We start from the raw sequence: 25,918 nt of genomic DNA on the forward strand, positions 1-25,918 counted from the left end.
ATGGCCCTTGCATCCTAGGAGCGATGCTACCAGTTCCCCGCCCAACCCGGGACGCTCAAAGCCGCAGCTCCCGGGAGAGCGGAGCCAGGCGAGGGGCGGAGCTCCCCCCGGGGGCGTGGCCTGGGTGTGGCTGGAGGCGGGACCGCAACGCCCAGTTCCGCAGAGGCAGGCTACGTGCTTGCGCAGCACGCACGGCTGGGGAGGGGTTGGCGGCGGGTGGCGGGTGGCGGGTGGCGAGTGGCGGGCGGCGGGCGGCGGGCGGCGGAGGCGCGGGGCCTGCTCCCGCCGGCACCATGGCCAAGACCGTGGCCTATTTCTACGACCCCGACGTGGGCAACTTCCACTACGGTGAGGAAACAGGGCTATGCATGAGGGTTGGGACGCGGAGGTTTTGAGGCGGGGGTTGCAACTCCAGGGGTGAGAGCTGACGAACTCTTTTCTCCCCACCCCCAGGAGCTGGACACCCTATGAAGCCCCATCGCTTGGCATTGACCCATAGCCTGGTCCTGCATTACGGTCTCTATAAGAAGATGATCGTGAGTTTGCCGCCTCGGCCGGGGGTTGGGGGGGGTGGGGCGAGCTGTGGCGGAAGGGATAGGTGGGCTGGACTGAGTGCATCAAGTGCGACCAGCCCCTAGAGTAGCGGGGAGCTGGATAGAAGACACCGGAGTATCTTGAAAGTGCCGGGTGTTGGAGGTGGCGTCCTCTGCTTAATGGAAAGTACTTTCTCAGCTCAGGTCGGCCACCCTCTGACTGTAGGCACCCTAGCCCTTGGCCTAGGGTTAAGGTGATGTGGGGGCTGGTTTGAAGACAGAAGGAGTGTTCCTTCTCTGCATTTTAGAGTGTGGATAGGGCCTTGGCCTCAGGAATTAGGTTTAGGGGAGCGGATATCACTGTATCAGGGTGTAAGGTTTACCCTCAGTTCCCACTCCTCTTTTGCCACCTTTTTTTTACCTCCAAGGAGCTGGGGCTCCAGGGTGGGACGATACTACCGTGTTTCTAAATGTGTATGTGCGTGTGGAAGAGAGGAGATATCTTAGGTATTCCTTTTTCAGCCCGGAATACCTCTACATGGTTCTACTTAATCGCTATCCAGTTTTTCATCTCCCAGACATACACATGCTGTCTTCCCAGCTTGGAATTTATGGCTGTGATATGGGATAGTAACAGTTAAGCCAGGCCAGGTGTAGTGGCCCATGCCTGTAATCCCAGCACTTTGGGAGGCTGAAATGGGAGGATCGCTTGAGGCCAGGAGTTGGAGACCAGCTTGGGCCACAGTGGGACCCACATCTCTACAAAAATAAAAAATAAAAAAAGTAGCCATGTGTGGTGGGTGTGCCTGTAGTCCCAACTACTTGGGAGGCTGAGGCGAGAGGATGGCTTGGGCCCAGGAGTTTGAAGTTACAGTGAGCTATGATCAGCAGCCTGAGTTGACAGGGAGGACCTTGTCTCAAAAGAAAAAATAAGACAAAACAGCTAAGCCCAGGCTTTATGTGTTGCTAGGGAAGCTAGTGAACAATATGAATGAATGTTCATTGCTTGTGCCCAGGCACAGACAAATAGATTGGTCATAGAAAAGACTGAGGTGATGTTAGTGCAGGAATCTTTATCCCTTGAGATTGTTTGCCTATATGTACCTGTGTGCATTTTCTGGGAGAAGAAAGCTCTTTCTTGTCCAGTTTTCAAAGAGGTGTGACACATCCCCCCGACCTTCCAAAGATAGTAAACTTTTGATTTTAATTAGAAAGTTGACATATATGCCATATATTTGACTCCAGAAAGAAGAATCCGGAGGAAAGAGGACAGAATCAGAGCTTGGGGGAGGAGATGAGCGTGGAGAGAACTGGGAATAGGAGATCCAAGGAACGGGGCAGGTGGATCAGGGCTCAAAGTTGAGAAGGTACAATAGGCTGAGCTGGAGGTGGAAAGGAAAAGAAATGGTCTTCAGGGGGCTCATTCGTAATAACTCACCTGGTTAATCGGAGTCTCTCTATTGACTTAAGGATTGTGGGATGAAGGGAATGCTATATTTGGCTTCATATAGTCTCCAGGGCTGGGTTCAGTATGGGTGGTCTGAGCCTGTGGAGTGGGTCTGACCCTGGCTAGGTTCATCTTGTGTCTCCATCCCGAGGTCTTCAAGCCATACCAGGCCTCCCAGCATGACATGTGCCGCTTCCACTCCGAGGACTACATTGACTTCCTGCAGAGAGTCAGCCCCACCAATATGCAAGGCTTCACCAAGAGTCTTAATGCCTTCAACGTAGGCGATGACTGGTGAGGGAGGACTGGGACTTTTGATGTCTAATAGTTTAATGCCAAGCCCTTCAGTGAGGTCTTTTGGCAGCAGTGGGAAGATCTCAAGGGGGGCCTACTTGTCAATGAATCATAATTCACTTACTTGTTTATTCAATAAATATTTACTGGTCACTTGTTCTAGGCCAGGCCCTGTGCTAAGTGCTGGGAATGCAGTGATGAACAAAACCAAAATTTTAATACTGTATTTTTGCTAAGTCTTATGAAGAGGAGGTATATGACAGATTATGAGAGTATATATGTGGAGAATTGTTTAGCTTGTTGTAGTGGCTGGTCGGTGGGGCCTTCCTAGAGGAAGTAAAGATTGAGCTGAGATCTGAAAAAAGAGTAGAAGTAGTGAGATGAAAGGTGGTTGAAGGGTGAGGGGAGGAGTATAGCAGGCAGTAGGGACAAGTGCTAAGGGTCCGTGGTAGGATTGAGTATGACTCATTTGAGGAACAGAAAAAAGGCCGAGTGCAGAATATGAAGAGGAGGTGAACTGAATTGAGGCTAAAGAAATAGGGCCTTTTTAAAGTAAACAGCTCTATTATGAATTAGGGTTTTTACCCCTAGAGTAGAGGGAAGCTATCAAAGTTTTTTAAAAAGTCCTGATCATAAGAGGGCTATGGGCAGTTAAGAAAACAAAAAAACAACAAAGGAGTGGTTTGATATCGTTAGGTTTACATTGAGCTGGTATCATCCATAGAAGAGTCAGGATTAGACCCTGTGGGGAAAGGAGTGGACAACAAAGATAAGCCATGATCTTTGCTTACACTCTCCTCTACATCCATGAAAAAATAGTAAGCATCACAGCTACCAGTTCCTCAATTCTACTTATTTTTGTTTTTAAGCTTTCTATTAGGGAAAATTTCAAAAATTTCAGAAAGTGAAGTAGTGCAGTGACTTCCCATCCATCACCTAGCTTCAACACTTATGAGCAAATGGCCACTCTTTTTTTTTTTTTTTTTTTTTTGAGACAGAGTCTCACTCTGTAGCCCAGGCTGGAGTGCAGTGGTGTAGTCTTGACTCACTGCAACCTCCGCCTCCTGGGTTCAAGTGATTCTTATGCCTCAGACTCCTGAGTAGCTGGAATTACAGGTGCCTGCCACCATGCCCAAATAATTTTTGTATGTTTAGTAGAGATGGGGTTTCACCACATTGGTCAGGCTTGTTTTGAACTCCTGACCTCAGGTGATCCACCAGCCTCAGCCTCCGAAAGTGCTGGGATTACAGGCATGAGCCGTTGCGCCCGGCTGAGCAAATGGCCACTCTTACTTCATCTATACTCCCTCATGTTAAATTGTTTTAAAGCAAATCCTAGATGTTATATCCTTTTATCCATAAATATTTTATTATGTATCGCTAAATGATACTCTTTTAAAAGAAAAAGTATCATTATCAAATCTAAAAAGTTAAGTGATTCCTTAATGTCATCAAATATGCAATCAGTATTCAAATTTCTGCAGTTGTCTCATAATTATTTTGTAGTTAGTTTAAATCTGGATCTAAACAAGGTCTACACAATGCTTTTGGTTGATAGGTCTCTTAAAACTTTTAATTTGTAGCTTTTCTGTCACCCCCTTGAATTTATTTCTTGAAGAAACCAGGTTGTTGATCCAGTAGAGTTTCTTATGATAGCTACCATTTATTGAGTGCTTACTCTGCTAGGTATTATGCCAAGGATTGCTGGTAAATCCACGTAATTCTCATGCCAATCCTTAGATGTATTATAATAGACCTTTTTCTGATGTTATACGTAAGTAAACTGAGGTTTGAGAATATTTAGGTAACTTAGCGTCAGTCACGTAACTGGCCATTGGAGTGTGCATGATCCAGATCCCAGGTTTTTAAACCACTAATCTGTTTTCCTGAAAGATCTTAATGACAGATCTTTCTGTCATTAAGAAATGACAGGGCTGTAGGATAGAGGCCAACTCATTAGGCTGGCCTTGGCACCTTTCCAACTTTATCCCTACACCTTAGCTGCACGGGATGCCTTCCTGGAATGCCCTTAGTTCTCTATTCAACCTCCTCAAGGCCTTCTCACTCTTCGCACACCATCTCCATGAAACCTTTCTTGACCACACCAGCCCATAGAGCTCTGTCCTGCACACACTGCACTGCTCATTTGGTGTTCAGTCACGTGCTGTCTCAGGAGGGTTCTTGTTTTTTTGTTACTATACCTGCTGCTATTTCTGAGCTTTCTAGGTCTGAGAATACAGGGTCAGCCCTTAAGCCACACTGGGGTCCTGTAGATGCTGTTTGTGCAATTAGGGAATGCTAATTAGAATACTATCTCTGGGCTATTTATGCTGCATCAGTCTTCCTGTCAAACAAGTTACAGTTGTCTTATCTGTATTTCTGATGAGAATCAGGAATTTTTCTTCTGTTTAATGAATTTCCAATTGCTTTCAAAGTATTCTTTTTTTTTTTTTTTTTTTTTTGAGAGGGAGTCTGGCTCTGTCGCCCAGGCTGGAGTGCAGTGGCCGGATCTCAGCTCACTGCAAGCTCCGCCTCCCGGGTTTACGCCATTCTCCTGCCTCAGCCTCCCGAGTAGCTGGGACTACAGGCGCCCGCCACCTCGCCCGGCTATTTTTTTTTTTTTTTTGTATTTTTTTTTTTTTTGTATTTTTTAGTAGAGATGGGGTTTCACCGTGTTAGCCAGGATGGTCTTGATCTCCTGACCTCGTGATCCGCCCGTCTCGGCCTCCCAAAGTGCTGGGATTACAGGCTTGAGCCACCGCGCCCGGCCTCAAAGTATTCTAACATAAAAGGCCAAATTGTACTACAGGCCTTTAAGTGAAAAAAATAAAAAAGCAGTCCCAGGCCGGGCGTGGTGGCTCATGCCTGTAATCCCAGCACTTTAGGAGGCCGAGGTGGGTGGATCACCTAAGGTCAGGAGTTCAAGACCAGCCTGGCCAACATGGTGAATTCCTATCTCTACTAAAAATAAAAAAATTAGCCAGGCGTGGTGGTGCATGCCTTTAGTTCCAGCTGCTCTGGGAGGCTGAGGCAGGAGAATTGCTTGAAGCCGGGAGGCAGAGGTTACAGTGAGCTGAGATCATGCCACTATACTCCAGCCTGGGCAACAGAGCGAGACTCTCTCAAAAATAAAAAAAAAAAATTCCAGACCTCTCCCTTTTACCCATAAATCCCTCTGCCCAGTGACAGCCACTTTCAGCTCCTTTCCCTATGTCTTCTGGTATTTACCTTTGGATTTCTAAATAATAATAATATTAATTGACTATTATTACTAATCTGTAATCCTTAGGGAATACCTGTTATATACTAGGTACTGTTCTAAGTGCTTTACAGCCATTAGCTTATTTAATCTCAACAACCCCTGTGAAGCAGGGTGTATTATTGTTTCCTTTTACAGATGAGGACACTTAGGCACAGAAAGGTTAAACAGTTTGTACAACCTCACTATCATTAGTAGGTGTTAAAGAACTGGAATTTGAACCTAGGTAGTCTGGCTCCAGAATCTGTGCTTGTAATCATACTGCCCTCCTGTATTGTCTCTCATTGCTATTTCTTCATCTGTCAATTTTAGGTAGTATCTGTTAAGCTCTTAGTATGGGATATGAGCATTTAGTCTTCTTACACCATCACGTTGGCTTCCTTTCCCCTTTCAGCTTCATAATAATTTAAAAATAAATCAGTATTCTATGTTTACATTATTATAACTCTGAAAGATTCATTTACTATCAAGCCAAATAGTGTAGTGTGATTTAATCTATTTTCTTCTAAAGCTTTTTGTTTTTCCTGGAGCTGACAATTGCATTATTTTTTCATTTGCTGAGTTTTCTAGGTATTAATCTCTAATTCTTTCCAAACCTTTCGAGAAACTGTAAAACTCTACAATTCTTGCTTGAACCCAGGAGGCGGAGGCTGCGGTGAGGCCACTGCACCCCAGCCTGGGTGACAAAGCGAGACTCCATCTCAAAAAACAAATAAACGAAAAGCCCCTACAGTTCTGTTTTTCACATGGTCAAATGTGTCAGCTGCACTATTTTTCTTTTTTTTGAGACCTAAAACTAGGGATTGCCTAAGCCTTTCCTCTTTAAAAAGTCAGGTTTATATAGGTATAACTTGCATACAGTAAAATTAACCTTTTTTAGGTGTAAGAGTTCAGAGAGTTTTGATAGAATATATCAAGGTGTAGGGCCAGCGCCGATGGCTCACACCTGTAGTCCCAACACTTTGGAAGGCCAAGGCAGGAGGATCACTTACGCCTAGGAGTTCGAGACCAGCTTGGGCAACATAGTGAGACCCTGTCTCTATTAAAAAAAAAAGTATCAAGGTATAGGAAATTTCCATTACCTGACAAAGGTCACTCACCCTTTTGTAGTTAATATCTTCTCTCCAACCTACATCCAGCCAACTACTGATCTGATGTCTGTCCTTATATTTTACCTTTTCCAGAATGTTGCATAAATGGAGTCATACAGTAAGTAGCCTTTTGTGTCTGGCTTCAAGCCTTTGCTTTTTATAAAGAATAACAATGGTAATAATTATAACTGACATTTATTAAAGGCTTAGCAGATACCGTATACTGTGCCACAGGCTTTTCGTGGGTTATCTCATCACCGTTTCACATATGTAGGTATACAATTCTTTCTTTAAAATGTGTGACTGTGAAGAATATTATTGAACATTATGTTAAAATGTGTTACACTGAGACTAAGAAAAACAGAGCTCATCTTTTCTTTCAACTGATTTCCTTTTAACATTGTACTTCAGTACCTGGAAGCTGCTTGCTTCTTTCCCCAGCTAGGATACAAATTCCCTGACAGTTAAATGCTTCTTTACTTCCCATCCAGTGCCTTGCACAGGGCTTGGTACATGGTTTGATCCAAAATATTTGTTGAATAAATTTGCAGATAGCACAGGTGTGTAGGAGGGGGAGAGAAGGTTCTTGAAAAATGGAGATTGGAGGAATCTGGGGTGGGGAGGGAGGTATGGGAAGGGCCCAGACAGAGGCAGGAGGGTTCCAACTTATTCCTCTTCCCTGCAGCCCAGTGTTTCCCGGGCTCTTTGAGTTCTGCTCGCGTTACACAGGCGCATCTCTGCAAGGAGCAACCCAGCTGAACAACAAGGTGACATAGTCCCGAGTCCTGTTCCTCCTTTCCTCTAGATCCCTGGACTCGGGATTTAACCCTGATCCTGGGCTCCCAGCTTGAAGGGTGGGCAGGAAGGACTGTGACTTGGGTGTTTGTCTTTCAGATCTGTGATATTGCCATTAACTGGGCTGGTGGTCTGCACCATGCCAAGAAGTTTGAGGTGAGTGAGGAGTTGATGGGAAAGACAGTGGCCATCCTCGGGTAGGTGTTTAGGATGATGGTGGGGGCAGCTGGGTAGGGGAATTGCTCCTCTCTTTATGAGACCACTGTCTTGCCATAGGCCTCTGGCTTCTGCTATGTCAACGACATTGTGATTGGCATCCTGGAGCTGCTCAAGTAAGTAGCCCAGGAGGAGATGGGGGCAGTTACGGGATTCTTGGCTGAGAAGGTCTCTCAGACTCAGCCCTGACCTTGACCTCCCTCCTCCCTGACTAGCTTCTCCCAAGTTCTTGATGCTTTATTCAGGCTGCCTCTTCCACTGCTGCAGATTCCCTGCTGCCTGCTCACATTTCAGCCTTCTCTGCATATCCCTGTTCTGTCCCTGCCTCTAGCCTCTAGCCTGGAGCCCCCAGTTGCCTTTAGGGAACTGGTGATATTAAGTTTCAGGTGACCAGGGCAGAAGCAGACTCTTCACAAAACGAGACCCGGTGTTTGGGAGGAGTGGGTCAGGGGTTCACTTCTAGCTCAGACCCTGGCTTTGGCTTCCCTCCAGGTACCACCCTCGGGTGCTTTACATTGATATTGACATCCACCATGGTGACGGGGTTCAGGAAGCTTTCTACCTCACTGACCGGGTCATGACGGTGTCCTTCCACAAATACGGAAATTACTTCTTCCCTGGCACAGGTATGGGAATAGGGATTACTTTTCCGTTTGCACCCTTCAGCTCTTTACTATGAGTGCCTCCTTCTCAGCCTTCTAGTCTCATCTCAGGTGTCCCCTCCTCAGAGAAGCCTTTCCTGACCACCCCAGTTGTCACAATCACCTCCTTCCCCATTCCTCTGTTACATCAGCCTCATTCCCTCAGAACACTCACTGCTATTTATGTTTATTGTGGTTTTTTGTTTTGTTTTGTTTATTGCCTCCCTCCTCATGCCTACTCCCTAAGAATATAAGGTTGGTGGGATATCGTAAATTTCATTAGTTCCGTTCACTGCTGCGTCCCTACTGCCTAGTACACAGTTGGCTCAGAGTAGATCCCCCAAAACTCTTTGCCAAATGAATGCGAGCTGCAGGAGATTTAGTGGCTCTAGGGAGTTTATGGTGAAGCTACATAGATGCAGTGAGAGGCTCCCAGAGTGCAGATTGGGGTTGAAACAGCTGGGCTGTGGGTGCTTCCCATGTGTGGCTACCACCACCCGCTTCCCTATAGGTGACATGTATGAAGTCGGGGCAGAGAGTGGCCGCTACTACTGTCTGAATGTGCCCCTGCGGGATGGCATTGATGACCAGAGTAAGTATTGAAGTCTTCCTTCTGTTCCCTAGGCCCCTTCCTTTTTCTCCTTGAAGTAACCTCTTCTGCCTCGTATTGTCTGCTGTTGGGGCCAGGTGTCCTTAAGGATGAAGGGCCTTCAGAGGGACCATGAATCCCTGGGAATTGTATGCAACATATCATGTATATGTGCATTTTTCTGGGAAAAGTCATTGGCTTTCATCAGTCGCCCATAGCAGTCTGGGATCCCTTCCAGAAGTTTCAGACCAATGATTCGGTTCTTTTGGGTTGCCCCTTTCCTGGGCTACATGCTCGCTCAACCCCCTTTTTCCTTTTGTTCCCTGTCTCCCCATCCCCTTGGGGTGCCAGGTGCCCATCTTTGGCCCTCTCCCAGGTTACAAGCACCTTTTCCAGCCGGTTATCAACCAGGTAGTGGACTTCTACCAACCCACGTGCATTGTGCTCCAGGTAATACTGTCAGTTCCTCCTCAGGAGTGTTCTGCCTGGGCTTGGGGAAAGAGGACAAGGGAAGAGGAGGTTCTTTAGGTTGGTGATAGACGGGGTATCTGTGATGTTCTGATCAGTTATCTCACTGCACTTGCCTGGGCTTTTGCTTTTTGCAGTGTGGAGCTGACTCTCTGGGCTGTGATCGATTGGGCTGCTTTAACCTCAGCATCCGAGGGCATGGGTGAGACTTGCTCTCCTTCTTCTCCGCAAGGTTTTCAAGTGGCCTTGGACTTCAGTACGTGGGTGGGGGTAGATGGGGAATGGGCCTCACCTCTTCTTGGAAATCAAAAGTAGCTATAAATTGTACTTGAACTAGAAATGTCATCTTGAACAGAGTTCCCTAGATGGTCATTCATTCACAATATATTTTTATTAAGTACCTATTATGTTCCAGGCATCGTACCACATCATGGGGATGGAATGAGGAGTCTCCTGTGGAGTTCACAGTTTAGGAAACAGACAAAAAATAAATAATCAAATGAAATAGATTGTTATAGATTATATGAAAGAAAAAAGAAAGCTGAGACACAGGATACAATGGGGGACCTACTTTAGATAGCATAATTTGGAAAAGTTTTTCTGAAGAAGTAAAATTTGAGCTGAGACCTGGAGACTCAGAAGGAGTGAGTCATAAGAGGAGCAGAGAGAAGCCTGTCCCAAGCATTGACAAAGGCCCACAAAAGGCTCTGAGGGCTGGGCCCAATGGCACACACCTATAATCCCAACACTTTGAGAGGCCAAGGTGGGAGAATCGCCTGAGGCTGGGAGTTTGAGGCCAGCCTGGGCAACGTGGCAAGAGCCATCTCTACAGAAAATAAAAAACAAAATCAGCTGGGCATGATGGTGCATGCCTATAGTCCTAGCTACTCAGGAAGCTGAGGCAGGAGGATCACTTGAGCCCAGGAGTTTGAGGTTACAGTGAGCTATGATTATGCCACTGGACTTCAGTCTGGGCAACAGAGTGAGACACTGTTTCTTTAAAAAAAAAAAAAAAAAAAGGCTGTAGCAGGAATGAGCTGACGAAGTAGAATGCAGGGAGCAGGCTGGAGGTAGTTTGAGGTGAGGTCCGAGAAGCTGGCCATGGTGAGATTGTGCAGAGCCTTTAAACCCTGGTAAGGAGTTTGAATTATATTCCAAACATGATGGGAAACCATTGAAGGATTTTAAGCAGGAAAGTGACATGATCCAATCTGTGTTTGAAAGTGACTATTCTGACTGCTGAATAGAGAAAAGTTTGGATGGGGGAATGGGGATGGAAGTGGGAAGACCAGTTAGGAAGCCATGGTGTTGGTTAGGTGCCCAGACTAAGGTGAAGGAGGTGGCAATGAAGAACAACAGCCACAACCCAGCTATTTCAACACACACACACATATATATGGTTTTTTTTTCTTTTTTGAGATGGAGTCTTGCTCTGTCGCCCAGGCTGGGGTGCAGTGGCACGATCTTGGCTCACTGCAAGCTCTGCCACCTGGGTTCTAGCGATTCTCCTGCCTCAGCCTCCTGAGTAGCTGGGACTACAGGCATGCGCCATCATACCTGGCTCTCTCTCTCTATACATATATATATATGTATGTATATATATATTTTTTTATTTTTAGTAGAGACTGAGTTTTGCCACGTTGCCCAGGTTGGTCTCAAACTCCTGAGCTCAGGCAATCCGTCTGCTTCAGCCTCTCAAAGTGCTAGGATTACAGGCGTGAGCACTGCACCGGGCATGAGTTATATTTTCAAGGTTAGAATTGACAGAACCTGCATTGATGAGAGTAGTTGGTTAACATGCAGGGTGCCAGGGAGGGTGTTGAGCAGAACAGAGGTGGGACTGTGCTTTATTTTAAAATTTTTATTGAGACACAGCATATAAAGTATATGCAAATCTTAAGGGTATAACATAATGAATTTCACTATGCAGCTAAAGATTTGGAACATTTATAGTTTTCTTGTGCTCCTTTCAGGCAATACCTAAAGGTATTTATTTACCTTGTCTTTTGATAACCTCCTCCGCGTCTTCCTCTGGTTCCTTTTAACAGGGAATGCGTCGAATATGTCAAGAGCTTCAATATCCCTCTACTGGTGCTGGGTGGTGGTGGTTATACTGTCCGAAATGTTGCCCGTTGCTGGTGAGCACCCTCCTGATTTCCTCCCCTGTTGTCCAGTGTGAGCTAGGGTGTCCCTCAGATATGGCCACATGGGCCCTTCAGCCCACTTGATCAGCCTGCTCCCCTCTGCTGGTTGGTTTCAGGACATATGAGACATCGCTGCTGGTAGAAGAGGCCATTAGTGAGGAGCTTCCCTATAGTGGTAAGGACTACCCCACAACACCCCCATAACAGGAAGGCCATTCTCACCAGATTCCAGAATGACCTGGTTTGAAGGCAGATGGGAAATTTTACACTTTCAGAGCTCTGCAGGCTAAACCCCTGGGCTCAGAGCAGGGAAAAGATTGGGCAGCTATTATGTAGGTGCTCTGGATGGGAAGGAAAAAGATTGGGAAGTCTTGGTAGCTGCCTTTCTCAGTCTGAGCCATACTTTCTCCTCTCCTCCCCAAGAATACTTCGAGTACTTTGCCCCAGACTTCACACTTCATCCAGATGTCAGCACTCGCATCGAGAATCAGAACTCACGCCAGGTCAGCAGCTCAGAAAAGCTGAGCACAAACTTCTCCTGAAAGGTGGAGCCCAGGAGAGGTCAAAGATGTGGGAAGTAGGAAAAACCAAGGAGAAGGAAGTTCTAAGTCATCACTGTCACTGTTATTGGCTAGGAGGCAGTCCAGGTTAAAGTAGAGGCAGTTGGGGTTGGTGGGGAGGGACAGCTATCAATTGGGGGACCTGAACTAGAGATACCACTGAGATGAAAATCAGGATGGTAGGGGCAAAAGGCAACTAGGAGATTGCATGCCCTGGGAATCACTGGGAACTGCTCACTCTCTGTTCCTCATTTCCAACCAGTATCTGGACCAGATCCGCCAGACAATCTTTGAAAACCTGAAGATGCTGAACCATGCACCTAGTGTCCAGATTCATGACGTGCCTGCAGACCTCCTGACCTATGACAGGACTGATGAGGCTGATGCAGAGGAGAGGGGTCCTGAGGAGAACTATAGCAGGTCTGGGAGCAGGGACTTCAGCCTACTTCCAATAGGCTTGCTGGGGAGGTTTAAAAGGGAAAAAGTAAGTGGGAAGGTATTAGCTTAATTGCCTCTGGCTTACCTCCTTTAGTCTGCTACAATTTCCTCACTCTTTTCTTTGCTGTTTTTAATGACAAAAATAACACGTATTTATTGTAAAATTTTAAAACAGCACCAAAATATGTTGTTTGCTTTCACACAATCCCAGACCCATTCCACAGGAGTAACCACTGTTAATAGTTTTTATTTTAGATAGGCCTTTTTCTATAGATTGCAAATATACTGTTCTGTATGTACATATAAACAAACACATACACACTCATTTGCAGTTTGTGTGGTTTTTAGTTTTTTATAAATACAAATAGAGTCATTCTACATATGCTGCTTTACATGATATGGCTGGTTCCAGTTAGCTAATATAGATCTGCCTCAGTATTTTATCAGCTGTATAATAATCTGTTGTGTAGATGGATTATTTTCCATTTTTTTGGTATTACAGTATTAATGTGGCAATGAACCCCCTTACATATACATCTTTGCATTCTTGTTTGAATGGGTTAGATAGTAGAATGGTTGCTGCTAGGTCAAAGGCTGTGTGCACTAATTTTTTTTTTTTTTTTGAGACAAGGTCTCGTTCTGTCACCCAAGCTGGAGTATAGTGGCATGATTATAGCTCACTGCAATCTTGAACTCCTAGGTTCAAGTGATCCTCCTGCCTCAGCGTCTTGAGTAGCTGGGATCATAGGTGTGTACCACCACACCTAGCTAATTTTTTTTTTTTTGTAGAGAGTCTTGCCTTGTTGCCCAGGCTGGTCTTAAACTCCTGGGCTCAAATTCCCGCCCTGGCCTTCCAAAGTGCTGGGATTATAGGCGTGAGCCACTGAGCCTGGCCTAAATTTTTTTTTTTTTTTTTTTTGAGATGGAGTCTCGCTTTGTCACCCAGGCTAGAATGCGGTGGCGTGATCTAGGCTCACTGCAAGCTCCGCCTCCCGGGTTCATGCCATTCTCCTGTCTCAGCCTCCTGAGTAGCTGGGACTACAGGCGCCCACCACCACGCCTGGCTAATTTTTTTGTATTTTTAGTAGAGACGGGGTTTCACTGTGTTAGCCAGGATGGTCTCGATCTCCTTATCTCGTGATCTGCCAGCCTTTGCCTCCCAAGGTGCTGGGATTACAAGCGTGAGCCACTGCGCCTGGCCTAAAATTTTTTATATTTGCTGCCAAATTGCCATCCAGAAGTCTGTAGTGGCTTATAGTCTTGCCAGCATTTTACTCAGTATTTCCAGGTCTTGAGCTGGACAGGTCACTACCTGCATACTGCTCTCTAAGGCTCTTTGATTTCTTTGCTCTGTTAATTTTTTCAGGTGGGATAATTGTATTGTGGTTATGTTGTTTTTCAAAAAAAAAAAGTCTTTATCTTTCTGAGATACATACAAAATATTTGTAGATGGAATGAATTAGGGGGAAAAAAGGATAGGATAGAATTTTTTTTTAATCCCAAAACTTTACTGAAAAATGAAAGGAAAAGACAACAGAACCCAGAAGTACAGGAACAGATGCACTTAATGGAGAACAGATTTCCTTACATGACTGAGGGATAACCACAGCTGGACACTTGTGGGACACGCAGTCCTGCTCCCACGCAGGGTTAGAGATTTGAGCCAGCTCTGCTGCAGAGCTTGATGGGCTTCTCAGCCCCTTCTAGAATCCGCTTCTGTTTTAGAGTTCAGGCCTCCGTATCTCTCCTCTGGACTTGGGCATTACTGCTGTGACTCTTGGGACCCTCTCCAGCTCTCCTCCTCCAAGGATATCCCCTGATCCCCTCTCCTGGGTGAGGAAGTGTCTGAACATCTGGCTTCAGGGCTTCCAGGATTTACGGAAATTGCTTTTCATTGTCTGGTTTGGTTTGGTAAAACCTGTTTTTAAGTTCTTCCTTTTGTAGAGGTTTGGGTTTTTTATCAATAGCTCCAGGCTGGCATCTGGGCCTAGTCTCTGCATTATAATAATACCACCCGCTTTCAACAGCCAGCAGAAGCCTCAGGCCTCTTCCTGTTCCTAAGCCCTACCTCTCTGTCAGGCCACCCACTGAGTTTCTGTTCTTCTTTGATGCCTATAGCTCCAGCTTGCGTATGACTTGCAGAGTAGAAATAGGAAGAGTTACCACTTTTTGTGGGTTTGCCAAGCACCAGACACTACTAAGTGCTGTCTATTACAACATATGTATAATCATTCTGTTGCCATCAGACAACTCTGATGGCTTTTATTCTCAAATTAACACGGGAGGAATCTAAGGCTCAGAGAGACTAAGTAACTTTCTTTCTTTCTTTCTTTCTTTTTGAGACAGAGTTTCGCTCTTTTTGCCCAGGCTGGAGTACAATGGCATGATCTCGGCTCACCACAACCTCTGCCTCCCGGGTTCCAGTGATTCTCCTGCCTTAGCCTCCCAAGTAGCTGGGATTACAGGCATGCGCCTCCACGCCCAGCTAATTTTTTTTTGTATTTTTAGTAGAGATGGGGTTTCTCCATGTTAGGCTGGTCTCAAACTCCTGACCTCAGGTGATCCGCCTGCCTCAGCCTCCCAAAGTGCTAGGATTACAGGCTACAGGCCTGAGCCACCTCGCCCAGCAAGACTAAGTAACTTTCTGAAGGTCACATGGCTAGTTAAATATCAGGGCTGAGATTCAACCTGATTCTCTGACTCCACACCTTTAACCCTGTGCACTTAGAAGTAACTGAGACATTGCTCACCCTGCAGATAAGGCCTTTCCTGGCTTAGTTCCTTAGTTTCTCTTTGATGACTTTCTCTATTCTCCGTGTCCCAGAGAATACTTTTTCTATTTTTTTTTTTTTCTTTTTTTTCTTTTTTTTTTTGAGACAGAGTCTCACTCTGTTGCCAGGCTGGAGTGCAGTGGCTAATCCCGGCTCACTGCCACCTCCGCCTCCCGGGTTCAAGCGATTCTCCTGCCTCAGCCTCCTGAGTAGCTGAGATTACAGGCATGCGCCACCACACCCAGCTAATTTTTGTATTTTTAGTAGAGACGGGGTTTCACCATGTTGGCCAGGATGGTCTTGATCTCTTGACCTTGTGATCCACCTGCCTTGGCCTCCCAAAGTGCTGGGATTACAGGTGTGAGCCTTTGAGAATACTTTTTGAAAAAGAAAGAAACCAATATTGAGTACCTGTTGGGCCCTGTTTTGCTTTCACATCCATTCTTTCCCCGTGGGTTTATAATACCACATCACTCTTCTTAAAATTAAAACTCTCCTTTACCTTGCACTTAGGAGAAAATCCAAAATTTTGACTGTGTCTTAAAAAGGTCCTGCATGCTAGCCCTTAACTACACCCAGGATCTCATCTCTAACTAATCTCCTTCATGCATAGTGCTCCCAGCTGTCCTGGCCTCCTTGTTCTTACTGGAGTACATCAGTCTCTTTCCATTTCATGATCTCTGTAGTTGGTTTTCTTGCAGCTTGGCATGGCCTTCCTGAAGTCTTTCCCTGGTTAGCTCCTCCTGAGACTTGAGGTCTTAACGTTTATAAGGTCTTATGTGCCAGTATTCCTGTCTGAAATTTCACCCTTTTGCTCCCATCACCTTCAGTCATATCACTTCATTTTATTAATTGTACTCTCCATCATCTGAAATTATCATATTTATTTACTTTGTTAGTTACTAGTCTCATTTATTAGGTAAGCTTTTTGAGGATAGACAAACCTTGTCTGGCTTGTTACTCTACTGTACTGCTAAGGTTTATGACAATGTCTATATAGAGTAGTTCCTTAATGTTTATTTGATATGCGAATGGGTGAATGAATAGCAGTCTCTACCAACAAGAGGAGGAATGATTCTCAATGGGGCCTGAGAAATGGCTTTGGAAGAGGGTGATGGGAAAAGATTAGAACTTGGAGTGAGATCCTGACCTCTCTCCCCTTGCTTTGCAGGCCAGAGGCACCCAATGAGTTCTATGATGGAGACCATGACAATGACAAGGAAAGTGATGTGGAGATTTAAGAGTGGCTTGGGATGCTGTGTCCCAAGGAATTTCTTTTCACCTCTTGGTTGGACTGGAGGGAAAAGGAGTGGCTCCTAGAGTCCTGGAGTGGTCACCCCAGGGCTTTTGCTGACTCTGGGAAAGAGTCTGGAGACCACATTTGGTTCTCGAACCATCTACCCCCTTTTCTTCTCTCTCCTAAGGCCTGACAGTGGTACCTATTAGGGATGAGATATGGACAAGGATAGCTATATGGGACATTATTGGCAGTGGGCCCTGGAGGCCAGTCCTTAGCCCCCCTTGTCCCTTATTTCTTCCCGGCTTCCCTCCAACCCAGAGACTTTGAGGGACGAATGGGTAGACAAGGACCGAGATTGTCTCTGACTTCCTCCTCTCCTGAGTTCTGATTTCCTCCTCCCCTTGCTTCCAGGGAAAATGAAGAGAGAGGGATTTGGCAGGGGCTCTGGCTCCCTAACACCTGAATCCCAGATGATGGGAAGTATGTTTTCAAGTGTTGGGAAGATATGAAAATGTTCTGTTCTCACTTTTGGCTTTATGTCCATTTTACCACTGTTTTTATCCAATAAACTAAGTTGGTATTTTTTGTATCTTTCGTCTTTCTAGGAGTGTTAATTCTTGCTAGTTTCCTATTTATGAAAGGAGAGAGAAATGGGCGTGGTGATGCATGTAATGAAAGCATAGTTAACATTCATTCAGCACATATCCTATGTTAGGCCCTGTGTATGTATTCTACATTTATTATTGTATATCTAAGAAGTTAATAGAGCATTTTGGTTAAGAGTTAGACAAACCTGGGCAGATTTGAGAGGAGTATAAGATGACTTCAGGTGTTTGAATCTGGGTGTTTAGAGTAGTAATGCTAGTTGGTGAAGATACACTGAGATAAAACATGTTAAGTGCTTAGCACAGTGCCTGACATAAGTTGCCCATTAACTGTCTATGTGAAGAACAATGCTAAATACTGTAGTAGCCACAAACATGGACCTTTCTCTGGAAGAGTACATTCCAGTCAGTAGTGTGATAAATACTGTAGCAGATATAGACTGGTACAAGAAAGAGGACTGATAGATGGGTCACTTCCTCCCCTCTATTCTGATTCTGTCTTTCTCAATACTAGCTTAGAAAGTAGCTTTCGGACTTTTTGGACAAAAAGTCTGGAAAGCTCAGCACTAAGTCAGGTTTGAAGTATGGGAGGGACAGCTCTATGTAACATTCTATCAGGTCACTGTTAGAAGGTCTGGACCAAGAGAGATGAATGCCAAATTTAGGAGCCAGCCAGCTTGGCAGAGTCCCTGGTATATCTCAGGCCCTTGACTAGGCACTGGGGCTCTAGCGTAAGTAAGTCACTGACTCTACTCTTCGGGAACTTACACTTGAAATCTTGCTAGCTGTGGTTAAGATGATTCAGTCCATATTGTGAAGGCCGACTGGTAGCCACGTAACTCACACAAGGGACAGATGTAGCTGGGAGAATGGATGAAATTGCTCAGAGAGAAAGTCATGCTAGAAGAACAAAGAATATACTGTTGGAGAATACTCATTCTTTTCACTTATGTTTGGTTTATGTCAGTGGGGAATCCTGGTTAAACATAGGGTTTGGCAGTAAATCAGACTAAGCTGGGTTTAAATTTTATATATCAATTATGCCTTCTTGGGCAAGTCACTTCAACTCTCAGAAAGTCCAAATTTACTATTTATAAAATGGTGAGGCTAGCAGAATCTATCACATGGGACTGTGGGGACTTAGAAAAATACATGTAGAGTGTTTTGCATAGTGCCTGGCAGAGAGCAAAGGGCATGGTTAAGTGGTAACTGTTATTGCTGTTTAGGCACATATTGGCAATAATTAGTTTGTCCTGATTAGAAACAATTAGATGGTATCTAACCTGGAATTCAAACTAGGAAATTAAACTCCAGAGCGAGTCTGGTTTAGCCTAGTGCTTGCCCTGGACGGAGCTCTGTTCTTGGTACCTTGCTTTCAAAACATGGTGGCTATCACTTTTATAACATTTTTCATGTGTTCCATGGGTATTGCACACATTAAAAACTGCATTCTCTTGAAAAACCTGGCACTAATTTTCTGCCAGGATAATGGTCTCATGCAGTTTTTGGTCTGGGGTATGAGAGGGTCCAGGCTGTCAGGCTACAGCCATGTGGGCGCTGCGTGGGAGCCAGACGCCTGCGCTGCTCCAACCGCCAGGGGGCGGTGCTCCCCGGCGCGGCCGCGGAGAGCTGCACCGCCCACTCGCCACCCCCCCCACGTGGGTCCGAATGGTTAGGTCCGCCGGGCAGGTAGCGCGCTTCCGCGGCTTCCCTCCGCCCCTCTCCCTTCCCCCATTGGTAGGGGCTGCAGGTCCGGGCGGAAGTGGGGCAGGCGGGCGGGAGTGAGGCGTCGTCGTTGTATATTCATGAGGCGCGCGCAGCCCGGCATGCTAATGAGGCGGGGCGCGGCGGCTGGCTAAAGAACTGCTGGCTAAAGAGCGGCTGGGCGGCGGCGGTCGCGGAGCTGCCGGGCGGGAGCGGCGTAGGCGCGGGGTTGCCGGCCAGCGTGAACCGGGAATGGAGCCGCCCGGCGGGGGCCTGGGGCCCGGCCGCGGGACCCGGGACAAGAAAAAGGGCCGGAGCCCAGATGAGCTGCCATCGGCGGGCGGCGACGGCGGCAAATCTAAGAAATTTGTGAGTGTCCCTCCCATCCGGCTCCTGCCTGGCCCCGTAAGCGCCCTCTGGACCCCTGCAGCCGGCCCCAGGGGCGCGCCTGCCTGGCTCTGGGGAGCCGCCCCCGCGCCTCCCTTCCTCGTTTCGCTCTGTCCGCGGCTCTGCAGCCCGACATCCTCCCCTTCGGGACCTCGGGAAGCCCCGGAGTCCCACCCGGCTCTTACCCCGGCCACCTCGGGGCTTCCCTCGCTCCCTAGCCCGCACATTTTGCCCTCCCGCCCGCATATCCCCGGCCGTCTCTCATCCCCATCTCTCCCCTCTCAGCCTCACTTCCTTTCTTCTTCCTCCAGTACCCGAACACGCCTCCTCTTTTTTGGTCCCCTCTTCTGGGTCCATTTTCTCTTCTTACCCTTACCCCTTTTTTGGTATTCTCGTATTTCCTTCTCCTAAAGGTCACTTCCTTCTCCATGATTGATCCTTTTTACCTGCTAACTTTCCTCCCGCCCAGTCCCCTGGGCCCTCCGCCGGGTGTCACCTGATAATCCTTCCCCTCAGGAATGTTACCTGACTTGAGCCCTACCTCCCTCCTTCTTTGGACATTTGTCCTTGCGATTACAGGCATGGGTTCCTGCCCAGGTCCTATGGTCACTGGGGCATGACGTTTATTTGCTTACCAGTATTTCTCTATCCAGAGAACCTCTCTTCCCTGTTGCTCATCACTTTTCAGAGGATTAGAACTCTCATGATTATGCCCTTCTTGACGTAGGATGGTGGTAAATCTCTCCTGTGGGAAGAAAGTTGGACTGCGAGTTCAAGAAGTTTGTAATTGAATTGGTTTTTTTTACATTTCCCATGATAACCATCTCCTCAACTCCTTTTCTACTGCCTCTTGTGCCCCAAGGCGACTACTGGCGTCCCTTTGCGTGCCTGTAGAAGAGTAACCTTTCCTCAAAAGCCAGTTACTTTCAATCCGAGTCTGAAGGAATATTAATATACGTGTAACCCTATTATATTTCATTACCTTTTGTTCACACCATGGCCTCTCTCCAGGGAGCCGTTTGGTTGCTTTTTGCTATAAAAGCTTTGTAAGATATGTAGCACTGTCCGGGAGAGGAAGAGTCTTGAATATTGATGCTCATTATAATAGCTAGTTATAACTGTAGCTCTTTTGTCTTCCAGGTATTTATGCCCTTAGCCTAGTGTATCTTTCTACTAAACAAATGGCTTGTAACTCTTACCTCTTTCTCTTAGTCCCACCTCCCAACATTTTGACCCAGCTCCATAAATTTGGGAAGAAAAGTGATAAAGCAATGGAAACAGGAAGAAAATGTTGTTTTATGACTAGAGGGTTGAGATGTTAACCCTGAAGGGTTAGGTGTTTAATTCTAAATAGAATTAAAATAGTGACTCTTCTCTTCCTATTTCTATTCTAGCAAGACCAAGTGCTCCTGGACTGCCCTTTCCAGTGATATCCGAGATGTCAGTAACCACCTGTTTTTATCTGGTGAACATCTTTTTTTTCCCCCTAGAAATATAAGGTTAAGAGTATTGACACCCGCTCCTCCTTTGGTGACTAAAGCAGCATTTTTGTATCTTTCTTTAGGATAAGGATTGACCCCTCCCCGCCTTTAGCTTTCCTTCCAAAACTTAAGTTCTAGGGCTCATATTCCTTCTATTTCTATATGTTTTTGTTTTGATTTTGTTTCCATGAGTACTGTTTGACCTTCCTCACCCGAATTCCAGCTATTACTGTTGACTTGTGGTGACCTCTGTGACTTGTTTTCAAGTCTTGAGTATAATTTTATATGTACCCTATTTTATCTAACAGTTGTTTATTTCACAAATTTGAGAAGTCTACTGTGTGTGTGGTGCTGTAAGGTGAGAAACCTGAGGAAGCTCAACCCCTTTTCACCTGTCTTTTGGAATGTCCATGAAGTCTTCTATATGTTTAGTGGATTTGGCTCAGGGTTGTTGTTATTTGCTTTAAAGAGGGTGGAGCTGAACCAAGTTCTCTTTTCTTTCTGCGGTGTTAGTCTTAACCCTTAATCTGCTGAATTTTTAAGACTAGATAGCTCAGGTAATTAGGAAAATTGCATTAGTAGCTAGGGAATTGGAAGGTTTCTAGGAAAGTAGTGCTGCTTAACCCTTTTATTGCTAAATGTAACCTATCTCAAGGCATCAGAATATTCTTTCTTCCTCTTGCTCTTTTTCTGAGAACTCTGTGGAAATGAGAGATGAGGAGGAGCATTGCAATCCACTTCTCTTTGTGTCTCTGTATGTATATGTGGGTGGGTGGAGTGGGCGAGATTGCTGGTGTGCTTTTGATACCTGTGGCTTAGTTTTCTTGAACTATAGGCTAAAACAACTCAAAGCTCTTTGGCCGCCTCCACCTTTTCTAAAATATGTGTCCTCTGGATCTCCATTAAGAATGTACTTTATAAAACTGCACTGGTTTGGACTAAGTGTGACCGAAGGTTGTTTGCATTTGAGGGATTATAATTCCTTTAGCTGCTACGTACCTTTCCTGGCTTATGCAGGTTCTAAATACGGATTAACTGATGAGAACACAGAGCTCACAAATTGTCTAAGATCTGCTCTTACCCTCTGAGGCATCTTGTGTGGAAAGGAGATGGAGTCTCAGTTTAAAAGTGGTTGGGCATCATCTTTTAAAAACACATGATTGTTAGGGGTGCTGACAGTGAGTGGCTGAAGCCAGGCTGCCTGGTATTACCCCTGGGTTCTTCTTGAGTCTGTCTTCTCCCGGGCCATGAGCATACTGCTTCTCCAGCATTATTCCATTTCCTTTAACAAGTCCTTAAGGTGAAGGAAAATAAAAATTCTAGGTGAACAGAGGGTTTTCTGACTTTTCAGCAGTGATGAATGTGGGTGTCAAATAGACTGATTTCCAAAATATACATAAGGGGAGTAAGTAGAACCAGGATGTTAGGAGACTGCAGAGTATGCCTGCATTTAATAGACTTTGCATGCATTCTCATATAATCGGGAAAGTGATACATTCTAAGAGAGAATATTGCTTCCTGATTTAACTAGGAGCATAACTTTGTAAAACATTAATTTTGGTGTGGGATTAGAGATAATTTTTTTTTTTTCTGAGACGGAGTCTTGCTCTGTCCAAGGCTGCAGTGCAGTGGTGCCATCTCGGCTCACTGCAACCTCCACCTCCCGGGTTCAAGCGATTCTCCTGCCTCAACCTTCCAAGTAGCTGGGATTACAGGTGCGCGCCACCACACCTGGATAATTTTTGTATTTTTAGTAGAGACAGGGTTTCACCATGTTGGCCAGGCTGGTCTCGAGTTCCTGACCTCGTGATTCTCCAGCCTTGGCCTCCCAAAGTGCTGGGATGACAGGTGTGAGCCACCTCGCCTAGCTGAGAGAATAATTTTTACTGTTGTTAAAATTATTGTTATTACAATTATTAAAATTTGTTTAATTTTGGATGCCTATATTGAGTTTTGGTCATGTTGCAGTTACGCAGTCTTCTAAATGCAAAGTAATAGAGTATAAATGTTTAGTTGTAGACTCCTGTCCAAAAGGAGAGAAATTAAAGGTAAAGGATGCCAGGCAGAATTTTAAGCAGATATTAGGAAACAGAATATGAAAGAAGTGGAGTTGTTCATGCAGATTTCTGCTTATATCCTCTTAAAACATGAACTTTAATCCAAAAGTTTGCAGAAAACTGAAAAATATACAGAGAACTTTGTACACTTTTTTTTTTTTTTAAACAGATTATAAACGCAAGGATTATTTAGTTTGGAAAGAGGGAGGGGAGCCTACAGGAATGTTAGTGAGATGTTTGAGATGACAGAATGATAGCTTAAAAATTTCTGCCATTCTTCCTGCCTTGTCTTAAGGACAGATCATGAGTCTACTTGGTGTGGTTACCTGTACTTTCTCAAAGAAAATTCTCCCTCATGGGAGGTGAAAGTGAGGGAATGCCTTGGAATTAAAATCTCTGCCTTGGGAGAGGTGGTAAATTGTTTTAAAAAGAGCTGAAAATTTTATGACCGGTAAATTATGTTTATTATGAAAGCTAAGAAAATAGTGAGACATAATTTAATTTTGTTGATGGGTGAATGGGTCAGAATAATTTTATTTCATGTGTCATAGAATAACCTTTTGTTATTCCCCAAGGCCCTTGGTATTTTATAAATGTATTGCCAGGTTAGTCTTGGGAAGTGTTATCTATCTTCTGTGAAATGTAATAGAGATTTAAAAGATAAGTTAAATGTCACATATGATTTAGAAGAACAGGTTAAAATAATTTTTATTGATAAATACTAGATGTTATAGAGAAGCAAAGAGTTTGTATATGCAGGTTTATATATCCCTTTTTATGTCTCAGTAGCTGAAATTATTCATGGCTACAAAAATCATCCCCATTTTGAAGCAAACTTTTTTTTTTTTTTTTTTTTTTTTTGAGACGGAGTCTCACTCTGCTGCCCAGGCTAGAGTGCAGTGGCTGGATCTCAGCTCACTGCAAGCTCCGCCTCCCGGGTTTACACCATTCTCCTGCCTCAGCCTCCCGAGCAGCTGGGACTACAGGCGCCCGCCACGTCGCCCGGCTAGTTTTTTGTATTTTTTTAGTAGAGACGGGGTTTCACCGTGTTAGCCAGGATGGTCTCGATCTCCCGACCTCGTGATCCGCCCGTCTCGGCCTCCCAAAGTGCTGGGATTACAGGCTTGAGCCACCGCACCCGGCCCTTGAAGCAAACTTTGTATTACTTAAGTGGTTTTCTTTTTTCGTTGAGCCTCCTTTTCTCAATGACCTTTGTTTGAAAGCAGTAGGCAAAAAATTCATTTTGTGCTACCAGCAAAGCATTGGATGTTTGCCCCTCCTTGGGGTTAGGTGAGGCAAAGCCACACTCTCCCCTTGCCTGACTGCCTGTCACCTCCTCCCTCTGTTTTTATTCCTTTCCTACTTCTGTGGTGGCTGATTTGAGCCCTATGAATAGCCAGGCCTTTGAGGAATTAGGGGCAGTCAGAAGCTATTGATACTAAAATTTCTTAAAACCTTTCTGCTAAAAATTGAAAAGTAAAGAATACTTTAATTACCATGAACATATTTTACTGTATTTTCTCCTTTATTTTTCCTTTTTTTTTTTTTTTTTTTTTACAAATTTCTTAGGATCCAGAAACCCTTTTTAAGAAAGTAAAAGAACTACTGAAGGAAAAGAGAAATAGACCAATATTTTAATGAATTTTACCAATGATTACAAGATAACTCTCATTGTTCTTTCAACTTTGAAATTCTTACTTCCATCCATTATTAAATCTTACTATGAATGGTACCCTTAAAACTTCAGAGTTGGAAGGAACTTTAAATGTCATCAAGTCCAAACACCCACTCAGTGCAACAGTCACTTCTTGCAGTTGTAGGTTGGAAACATCAAGGGGCTAAGAGGTGGAAACTGGATAAACAAATGGTGGAGGAGGAGCAGAAATTTTGGATTCTGCATTTCCTTTACTAAATTTCAGGATCTTGGGAATGGCTGGAGTAGTAGAAAGAGATTATGTAAAAGGAACAGATTTACTACAAGCTGTGAGACTGAAAGGAAAAAGATTAAGGAAATTGGCCCTCACGCCCTCTATTGCTTGGCGCTGTAACAGTTAGGGAGAGTCAATTTGCCCTTTAAATATTTGTTTAAATTTCTTTCCTCCAAGGTGGGAATAGAGCAGATAAGGGAATGCAAATGAGAATTAGCATAACAGAATTGAATTAAAGGAAACATTCTCACATGGAAGATGGGAAAATTCCATCCTTGATGGTGGTTATGACTGGTCCTTAGTAGCTACCTGGGCATTTTGTTAGGGTGGCAAATACAGGTAGAGTTTATGGTGTCCTGTATAATTTTCTGGAGTTCTGATTTTGTAACTCATTTCCTGTCTTGTGAGTAGTGTCATGTGACGGCTTTGGATTTGTAATTTCTTTTAAGATTTAAAATACTGTAAGGACCCAAGACAGGATGATTTATAAACCATTTTTGATACTGAAGGTCACAGAAAACCAAAGAGCATACGTTGGTAGTTGGCCTTACGTCTTAGATCTGTCTGTGTTTTATTTTCACTGTCAGAACTTTAGGATCAAGTAGAAAAGATACCCTTCATCTCTATTTTTACAGCATTATTGATATATTTATATATATCAATGTATAATTAAAATACAATAAACTGCATATTTATTCATGAAACCATTTCTGTAGTCAAGATAATGAATATAGCAGCCACCTTCAAGTTTCCTGCTTCCGCCTTTGTTATCCTTCCCTCTCACACATCCTTGTCCTCCCATCTCCAGATTACCACTGACTTTCTTTCTGTAACTGTAGATTAGTTTGTGTTTTCTAGAATTTTATATAAATGGAATCATACAGGATGAACCCCTTTGCTGGGGGCTTCTTTTATTGTGATGTTTGGTCTTGTATAGATCAATGGCTTTTTCCTTTATATTGCTGAGTACTAGTACATTGTATGGATTTACACAATTTGTTTATTCATTTACCCTATTGATGGACATTTGGGGTGTACCCAGTTTCGGGAGTGCAGTTTTTGTCTGAACATTCACGTACAACTTTTTGGGCTGGACGTATGTCTTCATTTCTCTTGGGTAAGTACCCATGAGTGGAATGACTGGGTCATATGGTAGATCTGTGCTTAATTGAGAAATTGCCAAACTGTTTTCCAAATTTGTATCATTTTTACGTTCTCACCAGCAATGTAGAAAAGTTCCAATTTCCTGTCAACTCTATGATCAGTCTTA

The 25,918-nt window shown here is 44.7% G+C and overlaps 2 protein-coding genes across 7 annotated transcripts in view; both read left to right on the plus strand.

Moving 5' to 3' along the window:
• The first annotated feature begins 217 nt into the window (after positions 1–217).
• LOC105466979 (histone deacetylase 3) lies at positions 218–17,075 on the plus strand. Of its 4 annotated transcripts, none has more exons than XM_011716250.3 (15): positions 218–348; positions 454–536; positions 2,132–2,274; positions 7,310–7,391; positions 7,519–7,575; positions 7,696–7,751; positions 8,128–8,261; positions 8,788–8,868; positions 9,242–9,315; positions 9,471–9,535; positions 11,382–11,471; positions 11,594–11,652; positions 11,901–11,980; positions 12,300–12,521; positions 16,418–17,075. In XM_011716250.3, the coding sequence occupies exons 1-15, from the start codon at positions 294–296 to the stop codon at positions 16,433–16,435; spliced, it is 1,299 nt and encodes a 432-aa protein (XP_011714552.1). In that variant the 5' UTR covers positions 218–293; the 3' UTR covers positions 16,436–17,075. The 4 variants fall into 4 exon arrangements, with proteins under 4 accessions (XP_011714552.1, XP_011714554.1, XP_070954383.1 ...); XM_011716252.2 differs by having other exon boundaries at positions 12,300–12,457; XM_071098282.1 differs by lacking the exon at positions 2,132–2,274 and having other exon boundaries at positions 239–348; positions 12,300–12,457.
• Positions 17,076–19,003: 1,928 nt separating this feature from the next.
• Positions 19,004–25,918, plus strand: part of LOC105466980 (diaphanous related formin 1) — a 106,195-nt gene continuing 99,280 nt past the window's right edge. The window contains exon 1 of one of the 3 annotated variants that reach the window (XM_071098274.1): positions 19,004–19,164. In XM_071098274.1, the coding sequence (XP_070954375.1) occupies positions 19,048–19,164 (117 nt within the window). In that variant the 5' untranslated portion in view covers positions 19,004–19,047. Of the gene's footprint in view, positions 19,165–20,605; positions 20,648–25,918 lie in introns of those variants that run through there. The other 2 variants (XM_071098275.1, XM_071098276.1) reach the window with 2 other exon arrangements.

This window comes from Macaca nemestrina, chromosome 6, assembly GCF_043159975.1.
Source record: "Macaca nemestrina isolate mMacNem1 chromosome 6, mMacNem.hap1, whole genome shotgun sequence".
In the NCBI taxonomy this organism is placed as follows: domain Eukaryota; kingdom Metazoa; phylum Chordata; class Mammalia; order Primates; family Cercopithecidae; genus Macaca; species Macaca nemestrina.